Genomic DNA, 27,487 nt, shown 5'->3' on the forward strand with positions numbered 1-27,487 from the left:
GAGATGAATACATACACACGCGTCACTTTTTTTTCTTTTTTTTGAATTATTTGAAACAAGTAATTTTTTAAATTTCACTGCAACAAATTAGGAAAAATGCCAAGGAGGATAAATACTTTTGCAAGGAACTGTAGTTTGTGCCAACAAAAATAAGGGGTTAAATATGTGTCCAAAAAGGCACAAATATTTCCTGCTGTCTTATATCTTAGATGTAGGACAGACACTTCAAAACCTTATTCCTTAGGATTTATTTTTGGACTGTCTTTTCTGCCATTTATGAATGTGTTATTCAATGTATTTCTATGGGCTGTAGTATTAAAGGCCAAATTCAATATTTTATCAAATATTTTCAGTCCTGTATCTCAGTCCCTTTTCAGGTGTCATCACAGGACAGTCCCGTATCTTTTCAGCTGTCATCTTAGGACAGTCCCGTATCTTTCCAGCTGTCATCTCAGGACAGTCCTGTATCTCAGTCCCTTTTCAGGTGTCATCACAGGACAGTCCTGTATCTCAGTCCCTTTCCAGGTGTCATCACAGGACAGTCCTGTATCTCAGTCCCTTTTCAGGTGTCATCTCAGTACAGTCCCGTATCTTTTCAGCTGTCATCTCAGTACAGTCCCATAACTTTTCAGGTGTCATCTCAGTACAGTCCCGTATATTTTCATCTGTCCCAACTGTTTCTTTCTTTTATCAGACAGACACATACATTAATTCAGGCTAGAAGAGTGTAGACCCAATGACAATCGCCCAATGTCATTACACTTTTTGGTGTTTTCTATGTCTGTATGTTTGTGTGTGTCTGTATACCTGTACCTCTGTCTTTCTGTCTTTGTTTGTGTGTGTGTCTGCCTGTCTCTGTCTGTCTGCCTGAGTGTGTGTACGGTACAGTAGTGGTTAATTCCCCCTGAACACAGATGGCTCAGGCGTTCTAATCCTCTTATGAATCCCACCCCTCCTTCTCTCCTGCACTGTCGTGTCCTGGGGATCATAATTAGCTAAATAGAGTGAGCAACAGCGCGAGGAGGACAACAATGCATCTGCCGTTATTTTCGGGGGTCAGTAACGGAGGAAGAGAACGGATGCATGCTGTTCAGACTGGGACACGGGACTACTACTCCCTCGTGCACAGATAGAAGAGTCAAACCTGGAGTTTATCGTTCCGTATCTGAACTGGAGTTTACCTTTCCATATCTGAACTGGAGTTTACCGTTCCTGATCTATGGATTACGTCTGAGACGCTGCTTCTTCCTGTGAGGCAGAGGGGTGTGGTGGGAATCAACAGACTAGAGGAGAATGTAAGAAACATATACCTGTAGAAGACTGTACACTTGGTTGATAAAAGCCCTACATCCTGCAGTGAGGAGTTGACTGGCTGAATCATCTGTTTCTAGTAATTGACCTGAGGAGTTGACTGGCTGAATCATCTGTTTCTGGTAACTGACCTGAGGAGTTGACTGGCTGAATCATCTGTTTCTAGTAATTGACCTGAGGAGTTGACTGGCTGAATCATCTGTTTCTAGTAATTGACCTGAGGAGTTGACTGGCTGAATCATCTGTTTCTGGTGACTGAACTGAGGAGTTGACTGGCTGAATCATCTGTTTCTGGTGACTGAACTGAGGAGTTGACTGGCTGAATCATCTGTTTCTAGTAATTGACCTGAGGAGTTGACTGGCTGAATCATCTGTTTCTAGTAATTGACCTGAGGAGTTGACTGGCTGAATCATCTGTTTCTAGTAATTGACCTGAGGAGTTGACTGGCTGAATCATCTGTTTCTAGTAATTGACCTGAGGAGTTGACTGGCTGAATCATCTGTTTCTAGTAATTGACCTGAGGAGTTGACTGGCTGAATCATCTGTTTCTGGTGACTGACCTGAGGAGTTGACTGGCTGAATCATCTGTTTCTGGTAACTGAACTAAGGAGTTGACTGGCTGAATCATCTGTTTCTAGTAATTGACCTGAGGGGTTGACTGGCTGAATCATCTGTTTCTAGTAATTGACCTGAGGAGTTGACTGGCTGAATCATCTGTTTCTGGTGACTGACCTGGGGAGTTGACTGGCTGAATCATCTGTTTCTGGTGACTGAACTGAGGAGTTGAGGAGGTGTGTGTGTGTGTGTGTGTGTGTGTGTGTGTGTGTGTGTGTGTGTGTGTGTGTGTGTGTGTGTGTGTGTGTGTGTGTGTGTGTGTGTGTGTGTGTGTGTTAGACCTATAGCTCCAGTGGTGAGGTGGATTAGGATGTTTGTTCAGATGAGTCACAGCTGCTTAGGAAGGGATGAGGGTCAGAGAGGGAGGAGAGAGGAGAGGAAGAGGGAGGAGGGAGAGAGGGAGGAGAGAGAGGAGGGAGAGAGGGAGGGGGTGAATTATGGTTGAGGTGCTGTCAGAGTTATGCATTTGAACTCCCAGGAGAAACACTTCCTGTCTCGGTCTTGTCGTCACAGGAAGTTGACAGGCTGTCATACTCAAGCCCCCCCCCCCACACACACACACACAAACGCTCCAGTTTCACAGCTAGTGGAACTGGTGTCTCAAAATTGCCAAGGCGGATCTGAAAAAAAAAAAAAAAAACACACAGGAGGCGCTTTCTCTCTATCTCTGAGAGAAAGCATCAACCTCTCTTACCAGCAGAGGGCTCTCTGGCTCTGAGAGAAAGCATCAACCTCTCTTACCAGCAGAGGGCTCTCTGGCTCTGAGAGAAAGCATCAACCTCTCTTACCAGCAGAGGGCTCTCTGGCTCTGAGAGAAAGCATCAACCTCTCTTACCAGCAGAGGGCTCTCTGGCTCTGAGAGAAAGCATCAACCTCTCTTACCAGCAGAGGGCTCTCTGGTTGCCTCTCCTTCAGTAATAACCAGAGGGGTATGACAGAGAGAGGCAGAAAGGAGAGACAGACAGACAGACAGACAGACAGACAGACAGACAGACAGACAGACAGACAGACAGACAGACAGACAGACAGACAGACAGACAGACAGACAGACAGACAGACAGACAGACAGAAGCAGACAGACAGGAGACAGACAGGAGACAGACAGGAGACAGACAGGAGACAGAGAGAGAGACAGAGACAGAGGAGAGAATGAGAGAAGGAGAGAACGAGAGAGACTTCCTCTGGTATCCAACAGACAGTCTCACCTCCTGGGCTTCTGATGTCTGACACTTTTATCTCTAAGCTCATAAAATACCTTGTGTTCTGACTCAAATGCTCTGTTTGGTAAAATGTAAGTAAGATGTAATTCTCTAACGGTGCTCTTTGTGTGTGAAGGGGAGGACGAGGGTGGGATTAGCTAATCCCTAACCAGGGAGCCTTTCAGCTGGCAGCCACTGTGAACTGTGAGTCCTACCCTCTGCTCTGACACAGGGGTGGCCAAGCTTCCTCTTTAAGCGCTACTGGGTGTGTATGCTTTTGTTCCAGCCCTGCTCTAACATACCCGATTCAACTAATCAAGGTCCTGATTCAGGTGCGTTAGATTAGGATGGGAACAAAAGGGTAGCACTCCATGGGAAAATCTTAGTTGCATGTTCCTCGTGTCCTCTCGCCTCTGTCATTGCTACCTTCTCAAAAACCATTGGAGGAGAAGGTCAGAGGGGAAGGACCTCTGTCTTTCTCATCCAATGGGTTTTTTGAGTTGAGGAGTATTTAATTGAGATTCTCCTCACGAGGAGGGTTGAACATCCCTATCCTGATCCCTGACCCCTGACCCCTGACCCCCCGAACCCATACCACGACACCCGTGTAAAAAAGTGGTTCAGATAAGTGAGCGTTGTATTTTGCTGCTTCACTGATGAGTTGTAGATTCTCACTCATTACTGATTATAGTGGGGTCCTAGATCACAGTGGGTTGATTTCAACTGTGGCTGACGGAGTTTATAAAAGCAAACAGGCAACACATTCATCCGATCCAATCTAATTTAGTAATAATAAATTACTACATTTGTAAAGTGCTTTTCATTTTACAAGATTAATCTCGAAGTGCAAAAATAAAAGATGAACAATTTAAAAATATATATATATATATAACTGTATACAGTTGAAGTCGGAAGTTTACATACACTTAGGTTGGAGTCATTAAAACTCGATTTTCACAACTCCACACATTTCTTGTTAACAAACTATAGTTTGGCAAGTCGGTTAGGACATCTACTTTGTGCATGACACAAGTCATTTTTCCAACAATTGTTTACAGACATATTAATTAACTTATAATTCACTGTATCACAATTCCAGTGGGTCAGAAGTTTACATACCCTAAGTTGACTGTGCCTTTAAACAGCTTGGAAAAATCCAGAAAATTATGTCATGGATTTAGAAGCTTCTGATAGGCTAATTGACATCATTTCAGTCAATTGGAGGTGTACCTGTGGATGTATTTCAAGGCCTACCTTCAAACTCAGTGCCTCTCTCCTTGACATCATGGGAAAATCAAAAGAAATCAGCCAAGACCTCAGAAAAAACATTGTAGACCTCCACAAGTCTGGTTCATCCTTGGGTGCAATTTCCAAACGCCTGAAGGTACCACATTCATCTGTACAAACAATAGTACGCAAGTATAAACATCATGGGACCACGCAGCCGTCATACCGCTCAGGAAGGAGACGTGTTCTGTCTGTAAGAGATGAAGGTACTTTGTTGTGAAAAGTGCAAATCAATCCCAGAACAACAGCAAAGGACCTTGTAAAGATGCTGGAGGAAACATGTACAAAGCATCTATATCCACAGTAAAATGAGTCCTATATCGACATAACCTGAAAGGCCGCTCAGCAAGGAAGAAGCCACTGCAAGCCGAAGAACACCATCCCAACCGTGAAGCACGTGGGTGGCAGCATCATGTTGTGGGGGTGCTTTGCTGCAGGAAGGTCTGATGCACTTCACAAAATAGATGGCATCACGAGGATGGAACATTATGTGGATATATTGAAGCAACATCTCAAGACATCAGTCAAGAAGTTAAAGCTTGGTAACAAATGGGTCTTCCAAATGGACAATGACCCCAAGCATACTTCCAAAGTTGTGGCAAAATGGCTTAAGGACAACAAAGTCAAGGTATTGGAGTGGCCATCACAAAGGCCTGACCTCAATCCTATAGAAACCTGACTCAGTTACACCAGCTCTGTGTCACGCCCTGACCATAGAGAGCCCTTTGTTCTCTATGGTGTAGTAGGTCAGGGAGTGACTAGGGGGTGTTCTAGTTCAATATTTCTATGTTGGTGTTTTGTATGGTTCCCAATTAGAGGCAGCTGGTTGCCTCTAATTGGGGATCATATTTAGGTAGCCATTTCTCCCACTTGTGTTTGTAGGATATTGTTTGGTTTTGTGCTTGTTCCACGTTTTGTTGCTTGTTATTTGTTTTGTTGAAGAAGTTTCACTTTAAATAAATATGTGGAACTCAACACACGCTGCGCCTTGGTCCGTCTCTTACAACAACCGTGACAGAATATCCCAACAAACAAGGACCAGGCAGCGTGCAATGATGGGAAAAGTGAGTTGGACCTGGGAGGAGATCATGGGATGACAGGAGATCCTTCCTTGGCAGGAGTCGCCGGGACCGCGGCCACAGAAACCCCAAGATTTTGTTTTTTTTGGGGGGGGGGCACATGGAGCTGGCGGCTGAGCAGAGGGAAGAGCCAGAGACCGTCAGGGAGGCGATAGAGAAGTGGTCGGTCGACCGAAGGAGAGAGCCAGAGCCTGCCTGGGAATGGATGGAACAATGTGAGGAGGGATAATGATGTTGGTGAGGAGTAGGCTGCAGCGCAGGCGTGCTGAAGAGCGTGTCATCAGTCCGGTGCCATTTGTGCTGGCTCCACGCACCAGGCCACCAGTGCGCCTCCCCAGCCCATTATGTCCTATGCCGGTTCCTCGCACTCGCCCTGAAGAGCGGGTCATCAGTCCAGTGCCATCTGTGCCAGCTCTCCGCACTCGTCCTGAAGAGCCAGAGACCGTCAGGGAGGCGATGGAGAAGTTGGGAGAGAGAGAGATGAGAGAGATGTTGTGCAGGTGTGTTTTGCATAACATTCGACCTGAAGATCCTGTCAGCAGTCTGGTGAAGTCTGTGCCGGCTCCACGCACCAGGCCTCCAGTGTGCCTCCCCAGTCTGGTACATCCTGTGCCAGCTCCCCGCACTCACCCTGAAGTGCGTGTCACCAGTCCGGTACAACCTGTGCCGGCTCCATGCATCAGGCCTCCAGTGCGCCTCCCCAGTCCCGTACGTCCTGTGCCGGTCAACGGCCCGGAGCTTCCAGTGACGGTCAATGGTCCGGAGAGTCCAGGCACGGTGTCCAGTCCCACTCCATGGCAGGAGCTTTCCTCTGTGCCGGTGCCCTGTCCAGGCACGGCGTCCAATACCGCTCCATGGCCAGAGCCTTCCTCTGCGCCGGTGCCCAGTCCAGGCACGGCACCCAGTACCGCTCCATGGCTAGAGCCTTCCTCTGCGCCGGTGCCCAGTCCAGGCACAGCGTTCAGCCCAGCGCCATGGCTGGATCCGGGGTCTGGGTGGGGGTGGCAACCCACACCGGCGCCGCCACCGACAGTAGTCACCCCCCCCTACCCTCCCCATTTGGTTTCAGGTTTTGCGGCCGGAGTCCGCACCTTTGGGGGGGGTACTGTCACGCCCTGTGTAGTAGGTCAGGGCGTGACTAGGGAGTGTTCTAGTTCAATATTTCTATGTTGGTGTTTTGTATGGTTCCCATTTAGAGGCAGCTGGTAATCGTTGCCTCTAATTGGGGATCATATTTAGGTAGCCATTTCTCCCATTTGTGTTTGTGGGATATTGTTTGGTTTTGTGCTTGTTGCACCACTTAGTCACGTTTTGTTGCTTGTTATTTGTTTTGTTGAAGAAGTTTCACTTTAAATAAATATGTGGAACTCAACACACGCTGCGCCTTGGTCCATCTCTTACAACAACCATGACACTGTCAGGAGGAATGGGCCAAAATTCACCCAACTTATTGTGGGAAACTTGTGGAAGGCTACCCAAAACGTTTGACCCAAGTTAAACAATTTAAAGGTACTTCTGACCCCCTGGGAATGTGATGAAATACATAAAAGCTGAAATAAATAATTATCTCTACTATTATTCTGTCATTTCATATTCTTAAAATAAAGAGGTGATCCTAACTGAACTAAGACAGGGAATTTTTACTAGAGTTACATGTCAAGCATTGTGAAAAACTGAGTTTAAATGTATTTGGCTAAAGTGTATGTAAAACTTCCGACTTCAACTGTATGTACTGTATATAACCATATAATTTAAGCACCAATCAATGTCTAGAAGGAAGGGTAGGCCAGCCAATAGAGATCTAAGCCCTGATTCAAAAGACCCAACAGTCTGAATGCAGTGGAAGTGGATAAGGTTTCAGTAGTATGACCATATGCTCTGGCTTTGTGGTCTATTTCCTCTGTCTGATGCCCCCCCCTCCCCCCGAGCTAGTCAGTCAACTCCCCTCTCTAACTAACCTGTTCTGTATGGAACTGTGTACGTGTGTGTGTGTGTCTGCGTGGTCGACCCCCCCCCTGTCAGATCTCAGCTGATTAAGGAGGCTTTGCTTTCTATCCTTAGCCTCCCTATTCCTCCTCCCCTCTCCCCTCCTCCCCCTCTCCCCTCCTTCTCTCCTCCCCCTCTCTCCTCCTCTCCTCCCCATTCCTCCTCCCCATCTCCCCTCCTCCCCCTCTCCTCCCTATTCCTCTTTCACCTCTCCCCTCCTCTCCTCTTCCCCCTCTACCCCTCTCTTCCTCTCCTCCCCCTCTTCCCCTCCTCCCCTCTTCCCCTCCTCCCCCTCACACCTCCTCTCCCACTCTTCCCCTCCTCCTCTTCCTTACTCCTCCTCTCCTCCCACTCTCCCCTCCTCCACGTCTGATTAGCTAGCAGCCATCTTACAGGAGTGGGTTAGAACCTTTTTCAGGCTAACGCTAACCACAGTGTCAGTGTGTGGACTAGCGGCTAATGGTAGACAAGGCTAGCTCAAACACTCTCACGCACAGACACTGGTACAGGGAGACACAGACACTGGTACAGGTAGACACAGACACTGGTACAGGTAGACACAGACACTGGTACAGGTAGACACAGACAATGGTACAGGAAGACAGACACTGGTACAGGTAGACAGACACTGGTACAGTGTGTGAGCCAAACACGGAGCAAATTGAAGGAATTCCCTTCAGACGGCTTTGATCTGATTGGATCATGTTTCCTGACTATGTGAGTAGAATGTCTGGAAGTTAAGGGCTCTGGTGTGTTAAGGTGTGTGTGGTGGTTGGGGTGTGTAGTGGTCAGGGTGTGTAGTGGTTAGGGTGTGTGGTGGTCAGGGTGTGTGGTGGTTGGGGTGTGTAGTGGTCAGGGTGTGTGGTGGTTAGGGTGTGTGGTGGTTAGGGTGTGTGGTGGTCAGGGTGTGTGGTGGTTAGGGTGTGTGGTGGTTAGGGTGTGTGGTGGTTAGGGTGTGTAGTGGTTAGGGTGTGTGGTGGTTAGGGTGTGCGGTGTGTGGTGGTCAGGGTGTGTGGTGGTCGGGGTGTGTGGTGGTCGGGGTGTGTAGTGGTCAGGGTGTGTAGTGGTTAGGGTGTGTGGTGGTTAGGGTGTGTGGTGGTCAGGGTGTGTGGTGGTCAGGGTGTGTAGTGGTTAGGGTGTGTAGTGGTAAGGGTGTGTGGTGGTCGGGGTGTGCGGTGTGTGGGGGTCAGGGTGTGTGGTGGTTAGGGTGTGTGGTGGTTAGGGTGTGTGGTGGTCAGGGTGTGTGGTGGTTAGGGTGTGTGGTGGTCAGGGTGTGTGGTGGTTGGGGTGTGCGGTGTGTGGGGGTCAGGGTGTGTAGTGGTCAGGGTGTGTGGTGGTTAGGGTGTGTGGTGGTCAGGGTGTGTGGTGGTCAGGGTGTGTAGTGGTTAGGGTGTGTAGTGGTTAGGGTGTGTAGTGGTCAGGGTGTGTGGTGGTTGGGGTGTGTGGTGGTCAGGGTGTGTGGTGGTTGGGGTGTGCAGTGTGTGGGGGTCAGGGTGTGTGGTGGTTAGGGTGTGTGGTGCTTAGGGTGTGTTGTGGTCAGGGTGTGTAGTGGTCAGGGTGTGTGGTGGTTAGGGTGTGTGGTGGTTAGGGTGTGTGGTGGTTAGGGTGTGTGGTGGTCAGGCTGTGTGTGGTGGTCAGGCTGTGTAGTGGTCAGGGTGTGTGGTGGTTAGGGTGTGTAGAGGTCAGGGTGTGTGGTGGTCAGGGTGTGTGGTGGTCAGGGTGTGTGGTGGTCAGGGTGTGTGTTTTGGTCAGGGTGTGTAGTGGTCAGGGTGTGTAGTGGTCAGGGTGTGTAGTGGTCAGGGTGTGTGGTGGTCAGGGTGTGTGGTGGTTAGGGTGTGTGGTGGTTAGGGTGTGTAGTGGTTAGGGTGTGTAGTGGTCAGGGTGTGTAGTGGTCAGGGTGTGCGGTGGTCAGGGTATGCGGTGGTCAGGGTGTGTGGTGGTTAGGGTGTGTAGTGGTTAGGGTGTGTAGTGGTTAGGGTGTGTAGTGGTCAGGGTGTGTGGTGGTCAGGGTGTGTGGTGGTCAGGGTGTATAGTGGTTAGGGTGTGTAGTGGTTAGGGTGTGTAGTGGTCAGGGTGTACGGTGGTTAGGGTGTGTGGTGGTCAGGGTGTGTGGTGGTTAGGGTGTGCGGTGGTTAGGGTTAGGGTGTGTGGTGGTTGGGCTTAGGGTGTGTGGTGGTCAGGGGTGGAGAAAGGACCCAATTGTCATACTTAAGTAAAAGTGAAAGTCACCCAGTAAAATACTACTTGAGTAAAAGTCTAAAGTATTTGTTTCTAAATAAACTTAAGTATCAAAAGTAAATGTATTTGTGTAGCCTCTCTGGGCTATGTGGGATGCTACCGTCCCACCTGCGGGACACAGCCAGTGAAATAGCAGGGCGGCAAATTCGAAACAACAAAAATCTCATGATTCAAATTTCTCAAACATAATACTATTTTACACCATTTTAAAGATACACTTCTCCTTAATCGAATCACATTGTCCGATTTCAAAAAGGCTTTACGGCGAAAGCAAAACATTAGATTATGTTAGGACAGTGCCTAAAAAATAAAAGCCACACAGCCATTTTCCAAGCAAGGACAGGCGTCACAAAAACCAGAAATACAGCTAAAATTAAGCACTAACCTTTGATGATCTTCATCAGATGGCACTCATAGGACTTCATGTTACACAATACATGTATGTTTTGCTCGATAAAGTTCACATTTATATCTAAAAACCCCATTTTACATTGGCCCGTAATGTTCAGAAATGCTTTTCCTCCGAAAACTTCCGGTGAATGAGCACATCAATTTATAGAAATACTCATCATAAACGTTGATAAAATATTAAACTGTTATTCAAAGAATTATAGATAAACGTCTCCTTAATGCAACCGCTGTGACAGATTTCGAAAAAGTTTCACGGGGAAAGCACACTTTGCAATAATCTGAGTTCTGTGCTCAGAAAACAACAGCAGGCAATACAATACCCGCCATTTTGGAGTCATCTAAAATCATAAATAGCATTATAAATATTCACTTACCTTTGATTGATCTTCATCAGAATGCACTCCTAGGAATCCCAGGTCCACAATAAATGTTGTTTTATTTGATAAATTCCATCATTTATGTCCTCTTTGTTAGCGCGTTCAGTAAGCAACTCCAACTGTAGGAAGTGCGCCGAAAATTTCACAACAAAGTCAAAAAAAGTTATATTTACGTTCGTAGAAACATGTCAAACGATGTATAGCATCAATCTTTAGAGCCTTTTTAACATAAAAGTTCAATAATATTCCAACCGGACGATTCAAATGTCTTCAAAAATGTAATGGAACACAGCTAACTCTCACGTGAATGCGCGCAATTGAGGCCATGTCCTTTCCTGAGTCAACAACTTCCAACTTCCTTTGTTCGCTCTCTGTTCACCATAGAAGCCTCAAACAACTTTCTAAAGACTGTTGACATCTAGTGGAAGCCTTAGTAAGTGCAAAATGAACCCTAAGTCACTGTATACTGAATAGGCCCAGTCTTGAAAAACTACAAACCACTTCCTGGTTGGATTTTTTCTCAGGTTTTTGCCTGCCATATGAGTTCTGTTTACTCACAGACATCATTCAAACAGTTTTAGAAACTTCAGAGTGTTTTCTATCCAAATCTACTAACAATATGCATATCCTACGTTCTGAGCCCGAGTAGTAGGCAGTTTAATTTGGGCACGTCATTCATCCGAGTTTCCGAATACTGCCCCGTCACTAAAAAGTTAAATCATTTCAAATTCCATCTTTTAAGCAAAGCAGACAGCACCATTTTCTTGTTTTCAAAATGTACAGATAGCCAGGGGTACACTACAGCACTCAGACATTATTTACAGATAGTCAGGGGTACACTACAACACTCAGACATCATTTATAGATAGCCTGGGTACACTCCAACACTCAGACATCATTTACAGATAGCCAGGGGCACACTCCAACACTCAGACATTATTTACAGATAGCCAGGGGTACACTCCAACACTCAGACATTATTTACAGATAGCCAGGGGTACACTCCAACACTCAGACATTATTTACAGATAGCCAGGGGTACACTCCAACACTCAGACATTACTTACAGATAGCCAGGGGTACACTCCAACACTCAGACATTATTTACAGATAACCAGGGGCACACTCCAACACTCAGACATTATTTACAAAAGATGAATTTGTGTTTAGTGAGTCCGCCAGATCAGAGGCACAAGGGATGACCATGTGTTGTCTTGATAAGTGTGTGACTTAGTCCATTTTTCCTGTCCTGCTAAGCATTCCAAATGCTGGCAACGTAGTGTAGTTGTCACGTTCTGTCAGGTTACTGAACGTGGATCAACAGGACACCTGTTAGAACACAGTTCTTCATAGAGTCACAGTTCCTGCCTGAATGCCTCTGGCTAAATGCTGTGCTTATTTAGGAAGGGAAGGGTGTCTATGCAACTCAATATAGGCACAAGGGAACAACTGACTAGAATATCATATTTGCATATAATGTGGAGTCTGTGATGGTGGTGTGTGTGTGTGTGTGTGTGTGTGTGTGTGTGTACTAACTAAAACAAGGAAAGTTGTCCCCATGAGGACAAAGGCTATTTTAGGTTTAGCGGTTAGGGTTAGGGTTACAATTAGGATTAGGGTTACAATTAGGATTAGGTTTAGGGATTAGATTTAGGGTTACAATTAATCTTAGGGGTTAGGGTTATAATTAAGGTTAGGGTTAGGGTCGGGGTAAGGGTCGGGGTAAGGGTTAGGGTAAATTTAAAACAGCAGATTATTTCACTTTAGGTGTATTTCAATAGAATTGTCTTTATTTTCCAACATGGCTACAGTAAACAGATATAAGTACATTCTGACCTACAACCACCTGGTGGTGCCAGCCCCGTGGTCCATCCCACTCAACCATCTCCAGGCTCTTCGCTGGCCATGGCAGAACACTGACATTCCTGCCTTGCAGGAAATCACGCACAGAACGAGCAGTATGGCTGGTGACATTGTCATGCTGGAGGGTCATGTCAGGATGAGCCTGCAGGAAGGGTACCAAATGAGGGAGGAGGATGTCTTCCCTGTAACGCACAGCGTTGAGATTGCCTGCAATGACAACAAGCTCAGTCCGCTGATGCTGTGACACACCGCCCCTGACCATGACGGACCCTCCACCTCCAAATCGGTCCCGCTCCAGAGTACAGGCCTCGGTGTAATGCTCATTCCTTCGTCGATAAACGCAAATCCGATCATCACCCCTGGTGAGACAAAACCGCGATTCATCAGTGAAGAGCATTTTTTGCCAGTCCTGTCTGGTCCAGCGACGGTGGGTTTGTGCCCATAGGCGACGTTGTAGCCGGTGATGTCTGGTGAGGACCTGCCTTACAACCGGCCTACAGGCCCTTAGTCCAGCCTCTCTTAGCCTATTGCGGACAGTCTGAGCACTGATGGAGGGATTGTGCGTTCCTGGTGTAACTCGGGCAGTTATTATTGCCATCCTGTACCTGTCCTGCAGGTGTGATGTTCGGATGTACCGATCCTGTGCAGGTGTTGTTACACATGGTCTGCCACTGCGAGGACGATCAGCTGTCCATCCTGTCTCCCTGTAGCGCTGTCTTAGGTGTCTCACAGTACAGACATTGCAATTTATTGCCCTTGCCACATCTGTAGTCCTCATGCCTCCTTGCAGCATGCCTAAGGCACGTTCATGCAGATGAGCATGGACCCTGGGCATCTTTCTTTTGGTGTTTTTCAGAGTCAGTAGTAAGGCCTCTTTAGTGTCCTAAGTTTTCATAACGTGACCGTAATTGCCTATCATCTGTAAGCTGTTAGTGTCTTAACGACCGTTCCACCGGTGCATGTTCATTAATTGTTTATGGTTCATTGAACAAGCACAGGAAACAGTGTTTAAACCCTTTACAATGAAGATCTGTGAAGTTTTTTGGATTTTAACAAATTATCTTTGAAAGACGGAGTCCTGAATAAGGAAAGTTTTTTTGTTGTTGCTGAGTTTAGTAATTTCGTAAATCTATGGAAATGTTATGATGTTATATGCCTATTAGAATGAATTGGTAGAAATGTATGTGTACGTGTGCGTGTGTTTGACACAGGCTTATGTAATGTCCTTTGGTCAGTGTGTACAGCTGCAGGGATGATCTCAACATGTGCGACCCGTTTAAAGTCCCAAATAGGATTGTCAGACCAACAGAGACACTACTCTAAACATAGTCTGCACTGTCCTACCTCTTTACCTTGTTACCTTCAGTTAGGATATGTTTGTGTGTGTGTGTCGGTCTGTGTGTTATACAATAGTGTACAAAACATTAGGAACACCTTCCTATTATTCGAGTTGCACTCCCTTTTGCCCTCAGAACAGCCTCAATTCGTCGGGGCCATGGACTCTACAAGGAATTGAAAGCATTCCAGAGGGATGCTGGTCCATGTTGACTCCAATGCTTCCCACCGTTGTGTCAAGTTGGCTGGATGTCCTTTGGGTGGTGGACCACTGTTTATACACACAGGAAATTGTTGCACGTGAAAAACCCAGAAGCGTTGTCTTTCTTGACACAAACCGGTGCACCTAGCACTTACTATCATACCCTGTTCAAAGGCACTTCAATATTTTGTCTTGCCCAATCACCCTCTGAATGGCACACATACACAATCCATGTCTCAATTGTCTCAAGGCTTAAAAATCATTCTTTAACCTGTGTCTTCCCCTTCATCTACACTGATTGAAGAGGATTTAACAATTGACATCAGTAAGGGATCACAGCTTTCACCTGGATTCACCTGGTCAGTCTATGTCAAGGAAACAGCAGGTGTTCATAATGTTTATTCACTCAGTGTATGTTTCTGTGGTCCTTTCATGTGTTATCTGATTCTAGGATTCTGTGACCGTCAAAAAGACAGTTTGGTACTATCATGATGCATCAATAAGCTATAAAGAATTAAACTATTGGTCAGTCTCTGTAGTTCTAATGTTCCACAATGCTGTATGAAGGATCAATAAGTTAGAAAGAATTAAACTATTGGTCAGTCTCTGTAGTTCTAATGTTCCACAATGCTGTATGAAGGATCAATAAGTTAGAAAGAATTAAACTATTGGCCAGTCTCTGTAGTTCTAATGTTCCACAATGCTGTATGAAGGATCAATAAGTTAGAAAAAATTAAACTATTGGTCAGTCTCTGTAGTTCTAATGTTCCACAATCCTGTACACATGCTCATAATATCATAACATAATACACATTAACAATCATCTGGTGCCTGAATAACCCAGTCACAGAGTATAGGATAGGTTAGAAGCTGACTGTAGGTTGCATATCTGCCAAAAAGAAAAGCCAAGCAGCTGACAAGGTCCTTCTCTGTGCCAGATGGGTCCAGCTGGATCCTTCTCTGTGCCAGCTGGGTCCTGCTCTGTGCCAGATGGGTCCAACTGGATCCTTCTCTGTGCCAGATGGGTCCAGCTGGATCCTTCTCTGTGCCAGCTGGGTCCAGCTGGATCCTTCTCTGTGCCAGCTGGGTCCAGCTGGGTCCTGCTCTGTGCCAGTGGGGTCCAGCTGGGTCCTGCTCTGTGCCAGTGGGGTCCAGCTGGGTCCTGCTCTGTGCCAGCTGGGTCCATCTGGGTCCTTCTCTGTGCCAGTGGGGTCCAGCTGGATCCTTCTCTGTACCAGCTGGGTCCAGCTGGGTCCTGCTCTGTGCCAGCTGGGTCCAGCTGCATCCTGCTCTGTGCCAGCTGGGTCCAGCTTATCTAATTGGAGGATATGGTCTTTCCGGTATTCAATTTCCGACAACGATGAGACAGCTGGGTCCAGCTAGGTCCTGCTCTGTGCCAGCTGGGTCCAGCTGGATCCTTCACTGTGCCAGCTGGGTCCAGCTAGGTCCTGCTCTGTGCCAGCTGGGTCCAGCTGGATCCTTCACTGTGCCAGCTGGGTCCTGCTCTGTGCCAGCTGGGTCCTGCTGGGTCCTGCTCTGTGCCAGCTGGGTCCTGCTGGGTCCTTCTCTGTGCCAGCTGGGTCCTGCTGGGTCCTGCTCTGTGCCAGCTGGGTCCAGCTTATCTAATTGGAGGATATGGTCGTTCCGGTTTGTAATTTCCGATGACGATGAGACCGCCTATAGGGAGGAGGTCAGAGACCTGGCAGTATGGTTCCAGGACAACAACCTCTCCCTCTACGTCAGCAAGACTGCTGAACATCGTCGTCGGTGATCAGGCCTACAACCGTCGTGTCGTCAGCAAACTTAATGACGGTGTTGGGAGTTGTGCGCAGCCACGCAGTCGTGGGACAGGAAGTGGACAGGGAGAACAGGAGGGGATAGATATTGATATTGTGTCGCCCGTGGGTCTATTGGGGCGGTATTCAAATTGAAGTTGGTCCAGTGTTTCTGATGATGGTGATGTGAGCCATGACCAGCCTTTCAAAGCATTTCAAGGCTACAGATGTGAGTGCTATGGAGTCATTTAGACAGGTTACCTTAGCGTTCATGGGCACAGGGGACAATGGTGGTTTGTGTGTGTTATGTGTTAACAGAGTGTGTGTGTGTGTGTGTGTGTGTGTGTGTGTGTGTGTGTGTGTGTGTGTGTGTGTGTGTGTGTGTGTGTGTGTGTGTGTGTGTGTGTGTTAAGTGTGTGTTATGTGTTACCAGTGTGTGTGTGTGTGTGTGTGTGTTAACAGTGTGTGTTATGTGTTACCTGTGTGTGTGTGTTATGTGTTACCAGTGTGTGTGTGTGTTAACAGTGTGTGTGTGTTATGTGTTACCAGTGTGTGTGTGTGTTATGTGTTACCAGTGTGTGTGTGTGTGTGTGTTAACAGTGTGTGTGTGTTATGTGTTACCAGTGTGTGTGTGTGTGTGTGTTAACAGTGTGTGTTAACAGTGTGTGTAATGTGTTACCAGTGTGTGTGTGTGTGTTAACAGTGTGTGTTATGTGTTACCAGTGTGTGTGTGTGTGTGTGTGTGTGTGTGTGTTAACAGTGTGTGTGTGTTATGTGTGTGGTGGCTAATTTCCGCATTACCAAATGAGGAGTTACAAACACACCAGTCAAAGTTAAACTACATCTTTAATACTTAAGATACCTTTATAAAAGTTCTTGACCTTCAATAATGCACTCTCTCGAATGAACCAGGAAGGTGATTACAGAATGGCTACAGGGATCTTTTATAGCAACGATACACCCACTTCAATGTACATTGACAAACCACAGATACTTAGTAACAGTTCACAAAGGTTAAGTTTTGTATGACAGATAAAAATAAAACACATCAGACAGTAACTGCTATGTCAACAGGATTAATGGTATAGCCCAGTATCTGGTCTCCTTAGAACCGTCCCTCCCTGGTACGGTATTGAACAGAACTATTTCATCCAATGGCATATATCAATTGTCAACTCTAGATACTCCCATCTCAAGCAAACCCCCTCTTGACCCCACTCCTGGACAGGCTCACTGGAGAGTGAGCCTCTAGGCCATATATTATCACAGGATAAGTGTGAGATCTAACAGAGGACATACAAGGGTCCATTTACTGCCATAATCCTCCCCACAATAAAGAAAAGGAGGGAGTGACTTGCTCACAGACATTGTGGAGACAAGTCATTGGTTCCCCATTAATCACGCCATCCCTTCACATGGTTTAAGAAATACTGTAGGTAAAGACACATTCCCATGACGACAAGTCTGACCTCTCCCCTCTCTGGGCCCCAAGTGTCTGAGCCCCAGCTAAGGGAGATGTGCAACTGAAAAGACACCAGAGTCCAATGGACACTTTCTAATGACAAGTACCTCAAATAAGCATATTAAACTAATAAAACATCTTAATTTTCTATGTTACCCAACTAATTCTGATTCGTCCACGACATGTGTTAACAGTGTGTGTTAACCTCTATGGGCTAGGTGGGACGCTAGCGTGCCACCCGTGGTGCACTCCATCAACAGCAGGTGCATTTCAAGAGCGGCAAATTTGAATCCAAATAAATGTCAAAATTCAAATTTTTCAAACATACAACTATTTTACACCCTTTGAAAGATAAACATCTCCTTAATCTAACCACGTTTTACGATTTCAAAAAGGTTTTACGGCGAAAGCATAAATTTAGAGTATGTTAGGACAGTACATTTACAAGAGTTGTGTGTAATGTTTTGTCAATTCAAAGACAGGGTCACCAAAACCATAAAACCAGCTAAAATGATGCACTAACCTTTTACAATCTCCATCAGATGACACTCCTAGGACATTATGTTAGACAATGCATGCATTTTTAGTTCTATCAAGTTCATATTTATATCCAAAAACAGCGTTTTACTATGGCATTGATGTTGAGGAAATCGTTTCCTCCAATAACCGGCAGTCAAGTCAGCGTCACAAATTAAATAATTAAAATTAGAAAACATTGGTAAAATATTATATTGTCATTTAAAGAATTATAGATTTACATCTCTTGAACGCAATCAACTTGCCAGATTTAAAAATAACCTTACTGGGAAATCACACTTTGCAATAATCTGAGCACTGCGCCCAGAAAAATACGCGTTGCGATACAGACTAGACGTCATGTTGGGGAGATCTAAAATCGAAAATACTATGTAAATAATCCATTACCTTTGATTCTCTTCATCAGATGTCACTTCCAGGTATCACAGGTCCATAACGAATGTAGTTTTGTTCAAAAAAGCTCATAATTTATGTCCAAAAATCTCCGTCTTGTTAGCACATGATCTAAGCCAGCCGGACTTCTCGTCATGAACGAGGGGAAAAAAATATTTACGTTCGTTCAAACATGTCAAACGTTGTATAGCATAAATCATTAGGGCCTTTTTAACCAGAACATGAATAATATTCAAAGGTGGACGAATGCATACTCTTTTATAACGTATTGGAACGAGGGTACCCAACATGAACTCGCGCGCCAGGTGTCTAATGGGCCATCATCGTTCCATGGCTCTTGTTCGGTCAGATCTCCCTCCAGAAGACTCAAAACACTTTGTAAAGGCTGGTGACATCTAGTGGAAGCAATAGGAAGTGCCAAAATATTCCTCAGCCCCTGTGTTTTTCAATGGGATAGGTTTAAAGCTAATACAACACATCAGGTATCCACTTCCTGTCAGAAAATGTCTCAGGGTTTTGCCTGCCAAATGAGTTCTCACAATACTCACAGACACCATTCAAACAGTTTTAGAAAATTTAGGGTGTTTTCTATCCATATGTAATAAGTATATGCATATTCTAGTTACTGGGTAGGAGTGGTAACCAGATTAAATCGGGTATGTTTTTTTATCCAGCCGTGTCAATACTGCCCCCTAGCCCTAACAGGTTAACAGTGTGTGTTATGTGTTACCAGTGTGTGTGTGTGTTATGTGTTACCAGTGTGTGTGTGTTATGTGTTACCAGTGTGTGTGTGTTATGAGTTAACAGTGTGTGGGTGTGTTAACAACGTGTGTGTGTGTTACGTGTTAACAGTGTGTGTTATGTGTTACCAGTGTGTGTGTGTGTTACCAGCGTGTGTGTGTTATGTGTTAACAGTGTGTGGGTGTTATGTGTTAACAGTGTGTGGGTGTGTTAACAACGTGTGTGTGTGTTAAGTGTGTGTGTTACGTGTTAACAGCGTGTGTTATGTGTTACCAGTGCGTGTGTGTGTTACCAGCGTGTGTCTGTTATGCGTTAACAGTGTGTGGGTGTTATGTGTTAACAGTGTGTGGGTGTGTTAACAACGTGTGTGTGTTGTGTGTGTGTGTTACGTGTTAACAGCGTGTGTGTGTTTTCTCTAGGTGTATGTGAGAGAGCAGCATGCAGTCGGCTCCAGCAGGTTTGTGGGACCCCCATGGACCCCAGTCTAAAGATGTCTCCTCTCTCCCCGTACATACACCCTCCGCTTCTCGCCTCTCCAATGTGATCGCCGCACCACCGGCTAAGAGAATCACCTTCTACAAGAGCGGCGACGCTAAGTTTGCGGGAGTGAGGATGGCTGTCCACAAACGCAGCTTCAAATGCTTCGACGCACTACTGGACGACCTGTCACAGAAGGTCAGAACACACACACACACACACACACACACACACACACTACCCCGTACATCCACTCAGTACTGGTACCATGTCTATATAGCCATGTTATCGTATATGGCCATGTTATCGTATATAGCCATGTTATCGTATATAGCCATGTTATCGTATATGGCCATGTTATCGTATATAGCCATGTTATCGTATTTGGCCATGTTATCGTATATAGCCATGTTATCGTATATAGCCATGTTATCGTATATAGCCATGTTATCGTATATAGCCATGTTATCGTATATAGCCATGTTATCGTATATAGCCATGTTATCGTATATGGCCATGTTATCGTATATGGCCATGTTATCGTATATAGCCATGTTATCGTATATAGCCATGTTATCGTATATAGCCATGTTATCGTATATAGCCATGTTATCGTATATGGCCATGTTATCGTATATAGCCATGTTATCGTATATAGCCATGTTATCGTATATGGCCATGTTATCGTATATAGCCATGTTATCGTATATAGCCATGTTATCGTATATAGCCATGTTATCGTATATAGCCATGTTATCATTACTCATTGTGTATTTACTCCTCTTGTTAGTATTGTCTCTGCATTGTTGGGAAGGGCCCATCAGTAAGCATTTCACTGTTAGTCTACACCTGTTGTTTACCAAGCATGTAACAAATACAATTTGATTTGATTTCATTGATTTGATTTGACACACAGACACACAGACACACACACACACACACACACACACACACACACACACACACACACACACACACACACACACACACACACACACACACACACACACACACACACACATTCAACCCTTTATGTGGTCATAAACATGAACATGTATCTCTGTATTGGTGTATCTGATTTTTTTCCTTTTTGTATCCGTGTATGTGCGCGTGCGCGTGCGTGTGTGTGTGTGTGTGTGTGTGTGTGTGTGTGTGTGTGTGTAGGTGCCCCTGGCGTTTGGAGTACGTACGGTCACCACCCCCAGAGGAATCCACAGTATTAAACATATAGAGCAGCTGGAGGATGGGGGGTGTTACCTCTGCTCTGACAGACGGCAGGCTAAACCAATCAACATGGAGCTGGCTGGCAAACGTCCCGCCCTCTGGCACCACAACAGGTGAGTGTTTGTATGAATGTCTTTGTGTATATAATAGTGTAAATATGATGTGTGTATGTCTATGGCATCTGTGTATGATGTTTACCATGTGTATAGTACAGTATATGTATAGTGTGTGTATACTGTTCATGGTGTGTGTGGGTGTGTGTGTGTTCATGGTGTGTGTGTGTGTATGTGTGTGTGTTCACGGTGTGTGTGTGTGTGTTCATGGTGTGTGTGTGTGTGTGTGTGTGTGTGTGTGTGTGTGTGTGTGTTCATGGTGTGTGTGTGTGTTCATGGTGTGTGTACAGTCGCAGAGTGCCACAGCGACCAGCAGAAGACCGCCCTCCTCCCAGTGCTCCAAGCCATACCTCGACACGGCAGCGACGCATCCTATTGGTCAGGAACAGCGACCCTGCAGTGAGGAGGAGTGTGATTCTGAGCCGGCGCTCGGCCCGGAGCCTCCGAGTGTTTCTGGAGGACATCTCGGAAACGATGCAGTGTCACGTCAGGAAATTATACACTCTAGAGGGACGCAAGGTACATCTTGGAGGAGGGAGGGGGAGGTGGCGGTGTGTGGTGTCTTGGGGAGGGGGAGGTAGGACTGGGAGTGTGTGGTGTCTTGGGGAGGGGGAGGGGGAGGTAGGACTGGGAGTGTGTGGTGTGTTGAGGAGGGGGAGGGGGAGGTAGGACTGGGAGTGTGTGGTGTGTTGAGGAGGGGGAGGGGGAGGTAGGACGGGGAGTGTGTGGTGTGTTGGGGGAGGGGGAGGGAGGACTGGGAGTGTGTGGTGTGTTGAGGAGGGGGAGGGCGAGGTAGGACTGGGAGTGTGTGGTGTGTTGGAGGGGGAGGGGGAGGTAGGACGGGGAGTGTGTGGTGTGTTGGGGAGGGGGAGGGGGAGGTAGGACTGGGAGTGTGTGGTGTGTTGAGGAGGGGGAGGGGGAGGGAGGACTGGGAGTGTGTGGTGTGTTGGAGGGGGGGAGGGGGAGGTAGGACGGGGAGTGTGTGGTGTGTTGAGGAGGGGGAGGGGGAGGTAGGACTGGGAGTGTGTGGTGTGTTGGGGAGGGGAGGTAGGACTGGGAGTGTGTGGTGTGTTGAGGGGAGGGGGGAGGTAGGACTGGGAGTGTGTGGTGTGTTGAGGAGGGGGAGGGGGAGGTAGGACTGGGAGTGTGTGGTGTGTTGAGGAGGGGGGGAGGTAGGACGGGGAGTGTGTGGTGTGTTGAGGAGGGGGAGGTAGGACTGGGAGTGTGTGGTGTGTTGACGGGGGGGGAGGGGGAGGTAGGACTGGTAGTGTGTCGTGTGTTGAGGAGGGGGAGGGGGAGGTAGGACGGGGAGTGTGTGGTGTGTTGGAGGGGGGAGGGGGGAGGTAGGACGGGGAGTGTGTGGTGTGTTGAGGAGGGGGAGGGGGAGGTAGGACGGGGAGTGTGTGGTGTGTTGAGGAGGGGGAGGGGGAGGTAGGACGGGGAGTGTGTGGTGTGTTGAGGAGGGGGAGGGGAGGTAGGACTGGGAGTGTGTGGTGTGTTGGGGAGGGGGAGGGAGGACTGGGAGTGTGTGGTGTGTTGGGGAGGGGGGAGGGAGGACTGGGAGTGTGTGGTGTGTTTGGAGGGGGAGGGGGAGGTAGGACGGGGAGTGTGTGGTGTGTTGAGGAGGGGAGGGGGAGGTAGGACTGGGAGTGTGTGGTGTGTTGGGGAGGGGGAGGTAGGACTGGGAGTGTGTGGTGTGTTGAGGAGGGGGAGGGGGAGGTAGGACTGGGAGTGTGTGGTGTGTTGAGGAGGGGGAGGGGGAGGTAGGACTGGGAGTGTGTGGTGTGTTGAGGAGGGGGGGGAGGTAGGACGGGGAGTGTGTGGTGTGTTGAGGAGGGGGAGGTAGGACTGGGAGTGTGTGGTGTGTTGACGGGGGGGGAGGGGAGGTAGGACTGGTAGTGTGTGGTGTGTTGAGGAGGGGGAGGGGGAGGTAGGACTGGGGAGTGTGTGGTGTGTTGGAGGGGGGAGGGGGAGGTAGGACGGGGAGTGTGTGGTGTGTTGAGGAGGGGGAGGGGGAGGTAGGACGGGGAGTGTGTGGTGTGTTGAGGAGGGGGAGGGGGAGGTAGGACGGGGAGTGTGTGGTGTGTTGAGGAGGGGGAGGGGGAGGTAGGACTGGGGAGTGTGTGGTGTGTTGGGGAGGGGGAGGGAGGACTGGGGAGTGTGTGGTGTGTTGAGGAGGGGGAGGGGGAGGGAGGACGGGGAGTGTGTGGTGTGTTGAGGAGGGGGAGGGGGAGGTAGGACGGGGAGTGTGTGGTGTGTTGAGGAGGGGGAGGGGGAGGTAGGACTGGGAGTGTGTGGTGTGTTGGGGAGGGGGAGGGAGGACTGGGAGTGTGTGGTGTGTTGAGGAGGGGAGGGGGGAGGGAGGACTGGGAGTGTGTGGTGTGTTTTGGAGGGGGAGGGAGGACTGGGAGTGTGTGGTGTGTTGAGGAGGGAGGACTGGGAGTGTGTGGTGTGTTGGAGGGGGGAGGGGGAGGTAGGACGGGGAGTGTGTGGTGTGTTGAGGAGGGGGAGGGGGAGGTAGGACGGGGAGTGTGTGGTGTGTTGAGGAGGGGGATGGGGAGGTAGGACGGGGAGTGTGTGGTGTGTTGAGGAGGGGGAGGGTGAGGTAGGACTGGGAGTGTGTGGTGTGTTGGGGAGGGGGGAGGGAGGACTGGGAGTGTGTGGTGTGTTGAGGAGGGGGAGGGGGAGGGAGGACTGGGAGTGTGTGGTGTGTTATGGAGGGGGAGGGAGGACTGGGAGTGTGTGGTGTGTTGAGGAGGGGGAGAGGGAGGGAGGACTGGGAGTGTGTGGTGTGTTGGAGGGGGGGAGGGGGAGGTAGGACGGGGACTGTGTGGTGTCTTGGAGGGGGGAGGGGGGGAGGTATAGGGTTGTGTAGATTGACAGTGTCCAGAGCCTGACGTATCCAGTTTTGTTAGTGTATGTGCACTAACGTGGGTGTGTGTGTGTGTGGTGTGTGTGTGTGTGTGTGTGTGTAGATTGACAGTGCACAGAGCCTGATGACGTGTCCAGGTGTGTTGGTGTGTGTGGGTCGGGAGCCCTTCAGACCTCTACTCCTGGACTATGTAACCAAGCGCTCTGAGGAGAAACTCCCTGGACTGGGGATGCGGTTAGTATACGGATCTATGCTATTACACTGTATTCTGTTGTGGTATTTTGATTGGTTTATTGATTGATTGACACAGGTCACCTGGCAGTGGGGCCCGGTCTCCCGCTACCGGAGCCCGGTCACCTGGTAACGGTCAGGGAGCTCGGTCACGGTCTAGTGTCTGCAGCGAAGGACACGGCAGCAAGAAGAACGGTAGGTCAGGATGTGTGTGTCTGTGAATGGTAGTGTCTCTCTGTGAGTGGTAGTGTGTGTCTGTGAGTGGTAGTGTGTCTGTGAGTGGTAGTGTCTCTCTGTGAGTGGTAGTGTGTGTCTGTGAGTGGTAGTGTCTCTCTGTGCGTGGTAGTGTCTCTCTGTGAGTGGTAGTGTGTGTCTGTGAGTGGTAGAGTGTGTCTGTGAGTGGTAGTGTCTCTCTGTGAGTGGTAGTGTCTCTCTGTGAGTGGTAGTGTCTCTCTGTGAGTGGTAGTGTCTCTCTGTGAGTGGTAGTGTGTGTCTGTGAGTGGTAGTGTGTGTCTGTGAGTGGTAGTGTGTGTCTGTGAGTGGTAGAGTGTGTCTGTGAGTGGTTGTGTCTGTGAGTGGTTGTGTCTCTCTATGAGTGGTAGTGTGTGTCCGTGAGTGGTAGTGTGTGTCTGTGAGTGGTAGTGTCTCTCTGTGAGTGGTAGTGTCTCTCTGTGAGTGGTATTGTCTCTCTGTGAGTGGTAGTGTGTGTCTGTGAGTGGTAGTGTGTGTCTGTGAGTGGTACTGTCTCTCTGTGAGTGGTAGTGTGTGTCTGTGAGTGGTAGTGTGTGTTACTATTGAATATCAAGTGAACAATATGACTAATCTTTCCAATTTGTTTTGCTCTCTCTCTCTCTCTCTCTCTCTCTCTCTCTCTCTCTCTCTCTCTTCTCTCTCTCTCTCTAGTAAACTTTGGTCTGGAGACTAAGAAAACCATCCTCCATCCTCTCTCAGACTCTTCCAATCGCTCCGCCCGTTTCTCTCTGTCCTCTGACAAGTCCTATCCTAATGGCCTCAGCAGCTGTCCCCACTCCCACGGTGGCAAGGAGGCGGTGCTTAACGATGACATAGAGAAGCGGGTACTGGTGAACAAAGATGGCAGCCTGTCTGTGGAGATGAGGGTGCGGTTTCGTCTCCATAACGACAAGATGCTCCAGTGGTCCACGGAGATTAAGAAGTCTCCCTCTGACTCTCTGACCAATGACTGCTGTCCGCTCAGGGAAGCCCAGCCCTGCTACTTACAGGTACACTTTGATATGCCTTTTTGGCTTTTGTTGTTTTATAGTACTCTAGTTTTGTGATATATATTTTTATTTGTTCAGTAAGCTGCTGTGTGTATGAAATGTGCTTTACAAATAAAATCTATTGTTATCGTTGTTTCCTGCAGCAAGGCCAATTAGAAAGCTGCTCAAACTCTGACTCCTCCTCCTGTGTTGTTGAAGCTGCAGACTACACCCCCAAGCCTCCACAGTCACACTATGCCTGCTGCTTCCAGAGACAGGACCCGGAGTATGACCTTTGGGAGAACCCCACCCACATCCAGACTTCTAAGCACTCCCACTCCAGGGTTAGACACACCCACTCCTCAAGCTCCTCCTCCTCCTGCCGCTCCAGCAAGTTGGTGAGGAGGCGGGCGACCCACAGGGAGTGCTCAGAGCCCGGAAGGGTTGTCCAGGAGTGCTGCGTCAGGGAGGAGGTACAGCGTCGGCTGGAGGTGGAGAGGGATGGAGGGATGGTAGAGGTGTGTACAGTCAGCAGCAGCTGCAGCCGCAGCGAGCTTAACCTGAGTGCCACAGACAACCAGGGGGAGGAGCGTCCTCTGTCTAGCTCCTCCCATGTGCTCCAAGCACTTCAGGACGATGTGGATGACCTCCCTCCCAGTGTCTCACGCTGCTGCCATAGCAACGACCCCCCACAAGCCCTCCCCTTCACCCCACAACCTCCCAGCCCTATGTCTACTTCCTCCAGGAGCAGAAAACACACCCCTGCCCCTACCCTACAGGGAGAGGAGGTGGGGGAGAGGGAAGAGAAAAGGTGTGACGTGGGTGAGGAGAGAGGGAGCAGAACCTTCTCCCGGCATTCTAGTAACTCGTGCTCCTGCTGCAGAGGAGAAGTCACCCCTAAGGTCGACAAGGAGAGAGTGGACAACTCGTGGTCGAAGGCCAGCCAAGCTTCCCACGGATCCAGATCTCCCTCCAACAGAATCAGGACCCCTGTGGCTCCAGAGGAGGGAGATGATGAAGCTGAGCAGGGGGGGAAGAGGGCAGTCAGCGTTATGTCCACTCACACCGGCCTCTCCGGTGGCTCGGGGGGGTCCATTGGGTCCGTGGGGTCTATGGGGTCCAGTGTATGTTCTCACTGTGGGGGGTGTGACCAAGGGTACGACCCTGTATCCTGCCCCTCACAGAAGTCACATAGGTCAAAGCGATCTCAAGAAGAAGAGGAAGAGGAGAGGTCAGGGAGCGCACTCTCAGGTGGCTCAGATGAGTGTGGATTTTCTCAGAGGACCAACAGGTCCAACTGTACCCACTACTACCAAGAGGGCCGAGCAGCCAGCAAGATGTCACACATGTCTCTGCCCGAGGAGGGAGAAGATACAGGGACGGAGGGAGAGGATACAGGGAAGGAGGGAGAGATGGAGGTTGGAGAGAAAAGAGAGGAGGGGGAGAAAGAGGAGAGAGCAGCCAGTGTCCTCTCAGCCAAATCCTTCTCTTCAGTCAAGGGCAGGACCTCTAGAACCGTCTAAAGCCTCAGAATCCCTTTCAGACATGGAGGAAGAGATGGAGGAACAGATGGAGGGAGAGGGAGAAGTGAAAGACGGAGAGGTAGAAGATGGAGGAGAGCAGAGAGCAGCAAGCATTATGTCGGCTAAATCTAATCTCTCAGGCAAGTCCAGCAGGTCTCATAAGTCTACCTGTAGCAAAGCAGATGGGTCCACCAAAGCTTCAGAGAGGGCATCATCTCCCAGATCAGAACCAGACGTTGCTGAGGATACAGGAGCAGCAGAGACAGAGGAGAGAGGAGCCAGTGCCATGTCAGCTTTATCTAACGCTTCAGCAAAGTCCAGCAGATCCCATAAGTCTACCAAAAGTCCTAATGTTAGGGCTGCTTCTGCCAGCTCTGAAACACCTGAAGTCACTGCTATTGAGACAACAGGTGAAGGTGAAGAGGCAGAAGAGGGAGAGAAAACAGAGGAGAGGGCAGAGAGCTCCATGTCTGTTAAATCTAACCTCTCAGCAAAGTCTCGTCGGTCCTGTAAGTCTACCTGCAGCAAAGCAGAACAGGCCCCTTCCCCCAACTCACCAGAGGTACCAGCTACTGAACCTGAACCTACTGGAGAGGATGAGGGAGAGGAGAGAGCAATGATCTCCATGTCTGTTAAATCTAACCTCTCAGCCAAGTCCAGCAGGTCTCATAAGTTGACCTGCAGTAGGAATATTAGAGTTGTTTCTCCAAAGCCAGCAGCGAGTGAAACTCTAGTCAACGATCCAGCAGACGCAGAGGAGAGGGCAGCGAGTGCATTGTCAGCTAAAACCAACGCTTCAGCAAAGTCCCGTAGGTCCTGTAAGTCTACAGGAGATGATGAGGGAGAGGAGAGAGAAGCAAGAGCAATGTCAGCTAAAACTAGGGCTTCTATCAAGTTCAACAGGTCCCACAAGTCTGCCTGTAAAGCTACCTCTCCAAAGCCAGCCGCATGTGAAACTCCTGTCAACGATCCAGCGGAGAAAACAGAGGAAGAGAAGACAGCAAGTGCATTGTCA

General features: G+C 48.5%; 1 protein-coding gene across 1 annotated transcript; it reads left to right on the plus strand.

The window, feature by feature from the left end:
• The first annotated feature begins 1,012 nt into the window (after window positions 1-1,012).
• LOC106611394 (oxygen-regulated protein 1) lies at window positions 1,013-26,753 on the plus strand. Its single transcript, XM_014211565.2, has 8 exons — window positions 1,013-1,295; window positions 19,232-19,487; window positions 20,454-20,626; window positions 20,917-21,145; window positions 23,602-23,732; window positions 23,809-23,924; window positions 24,633-24,970; window positions 25,114-26,753. The coding sequence occupies exons 2-8, from the start codon at window positions 19,251-19,253 to the stop codon at window positions 26,470-26,472; spliced, it is 2,583 nt and encodes an 860-aa protein (XP_014067040.2). The 5' UTR covers window positions 1,013-1,295; window positions 19,232-19,250; the 3' UTR covers window positions 26,473-26,753.
• Window positions 26,754-27,487: the final 734 nt, after the last annotated feature.

Source organism: Salmo salar, chromosome ssa09 (genome assembly GCF_905237065.1).
Source record: "Salmo salar chromosome ssa09, Ssal_v3.1, whole genome shotgun sequence".
Taxonomy (NCBI): domain Eukaryota; kingdom Metazoa; phylum Chordata; class Actinopteri; order Salmoniformes; family Salmonidae; genus Salmo; species Salmo salar.

Bases quoted from the DNA above. Each gene is read 5' to 3' on its own strand.
- LOC106611394 (XM_014211565.2), top strand. From the start codon at position 19,251: ATGCAGTCGGCTCCAGCAGGTTTGTGGGACCCCCATGGACCCCAGTCT. The intron at 20,627-20,916 runs GTGAGTGTTTGT...GTGTGTGTACAG, and splicing joins GCCCTCTGGCACCACAACAG to TCGCAGAGTGCCACAGCGAC. The intron at 23,925-24,632 runs GTAGGTCAGGAT...CTCTCTCTCTAG, and splicing joins ACACGGCAGCAAGAAGAACG to TAAACTTTGGTCTGGAGACT.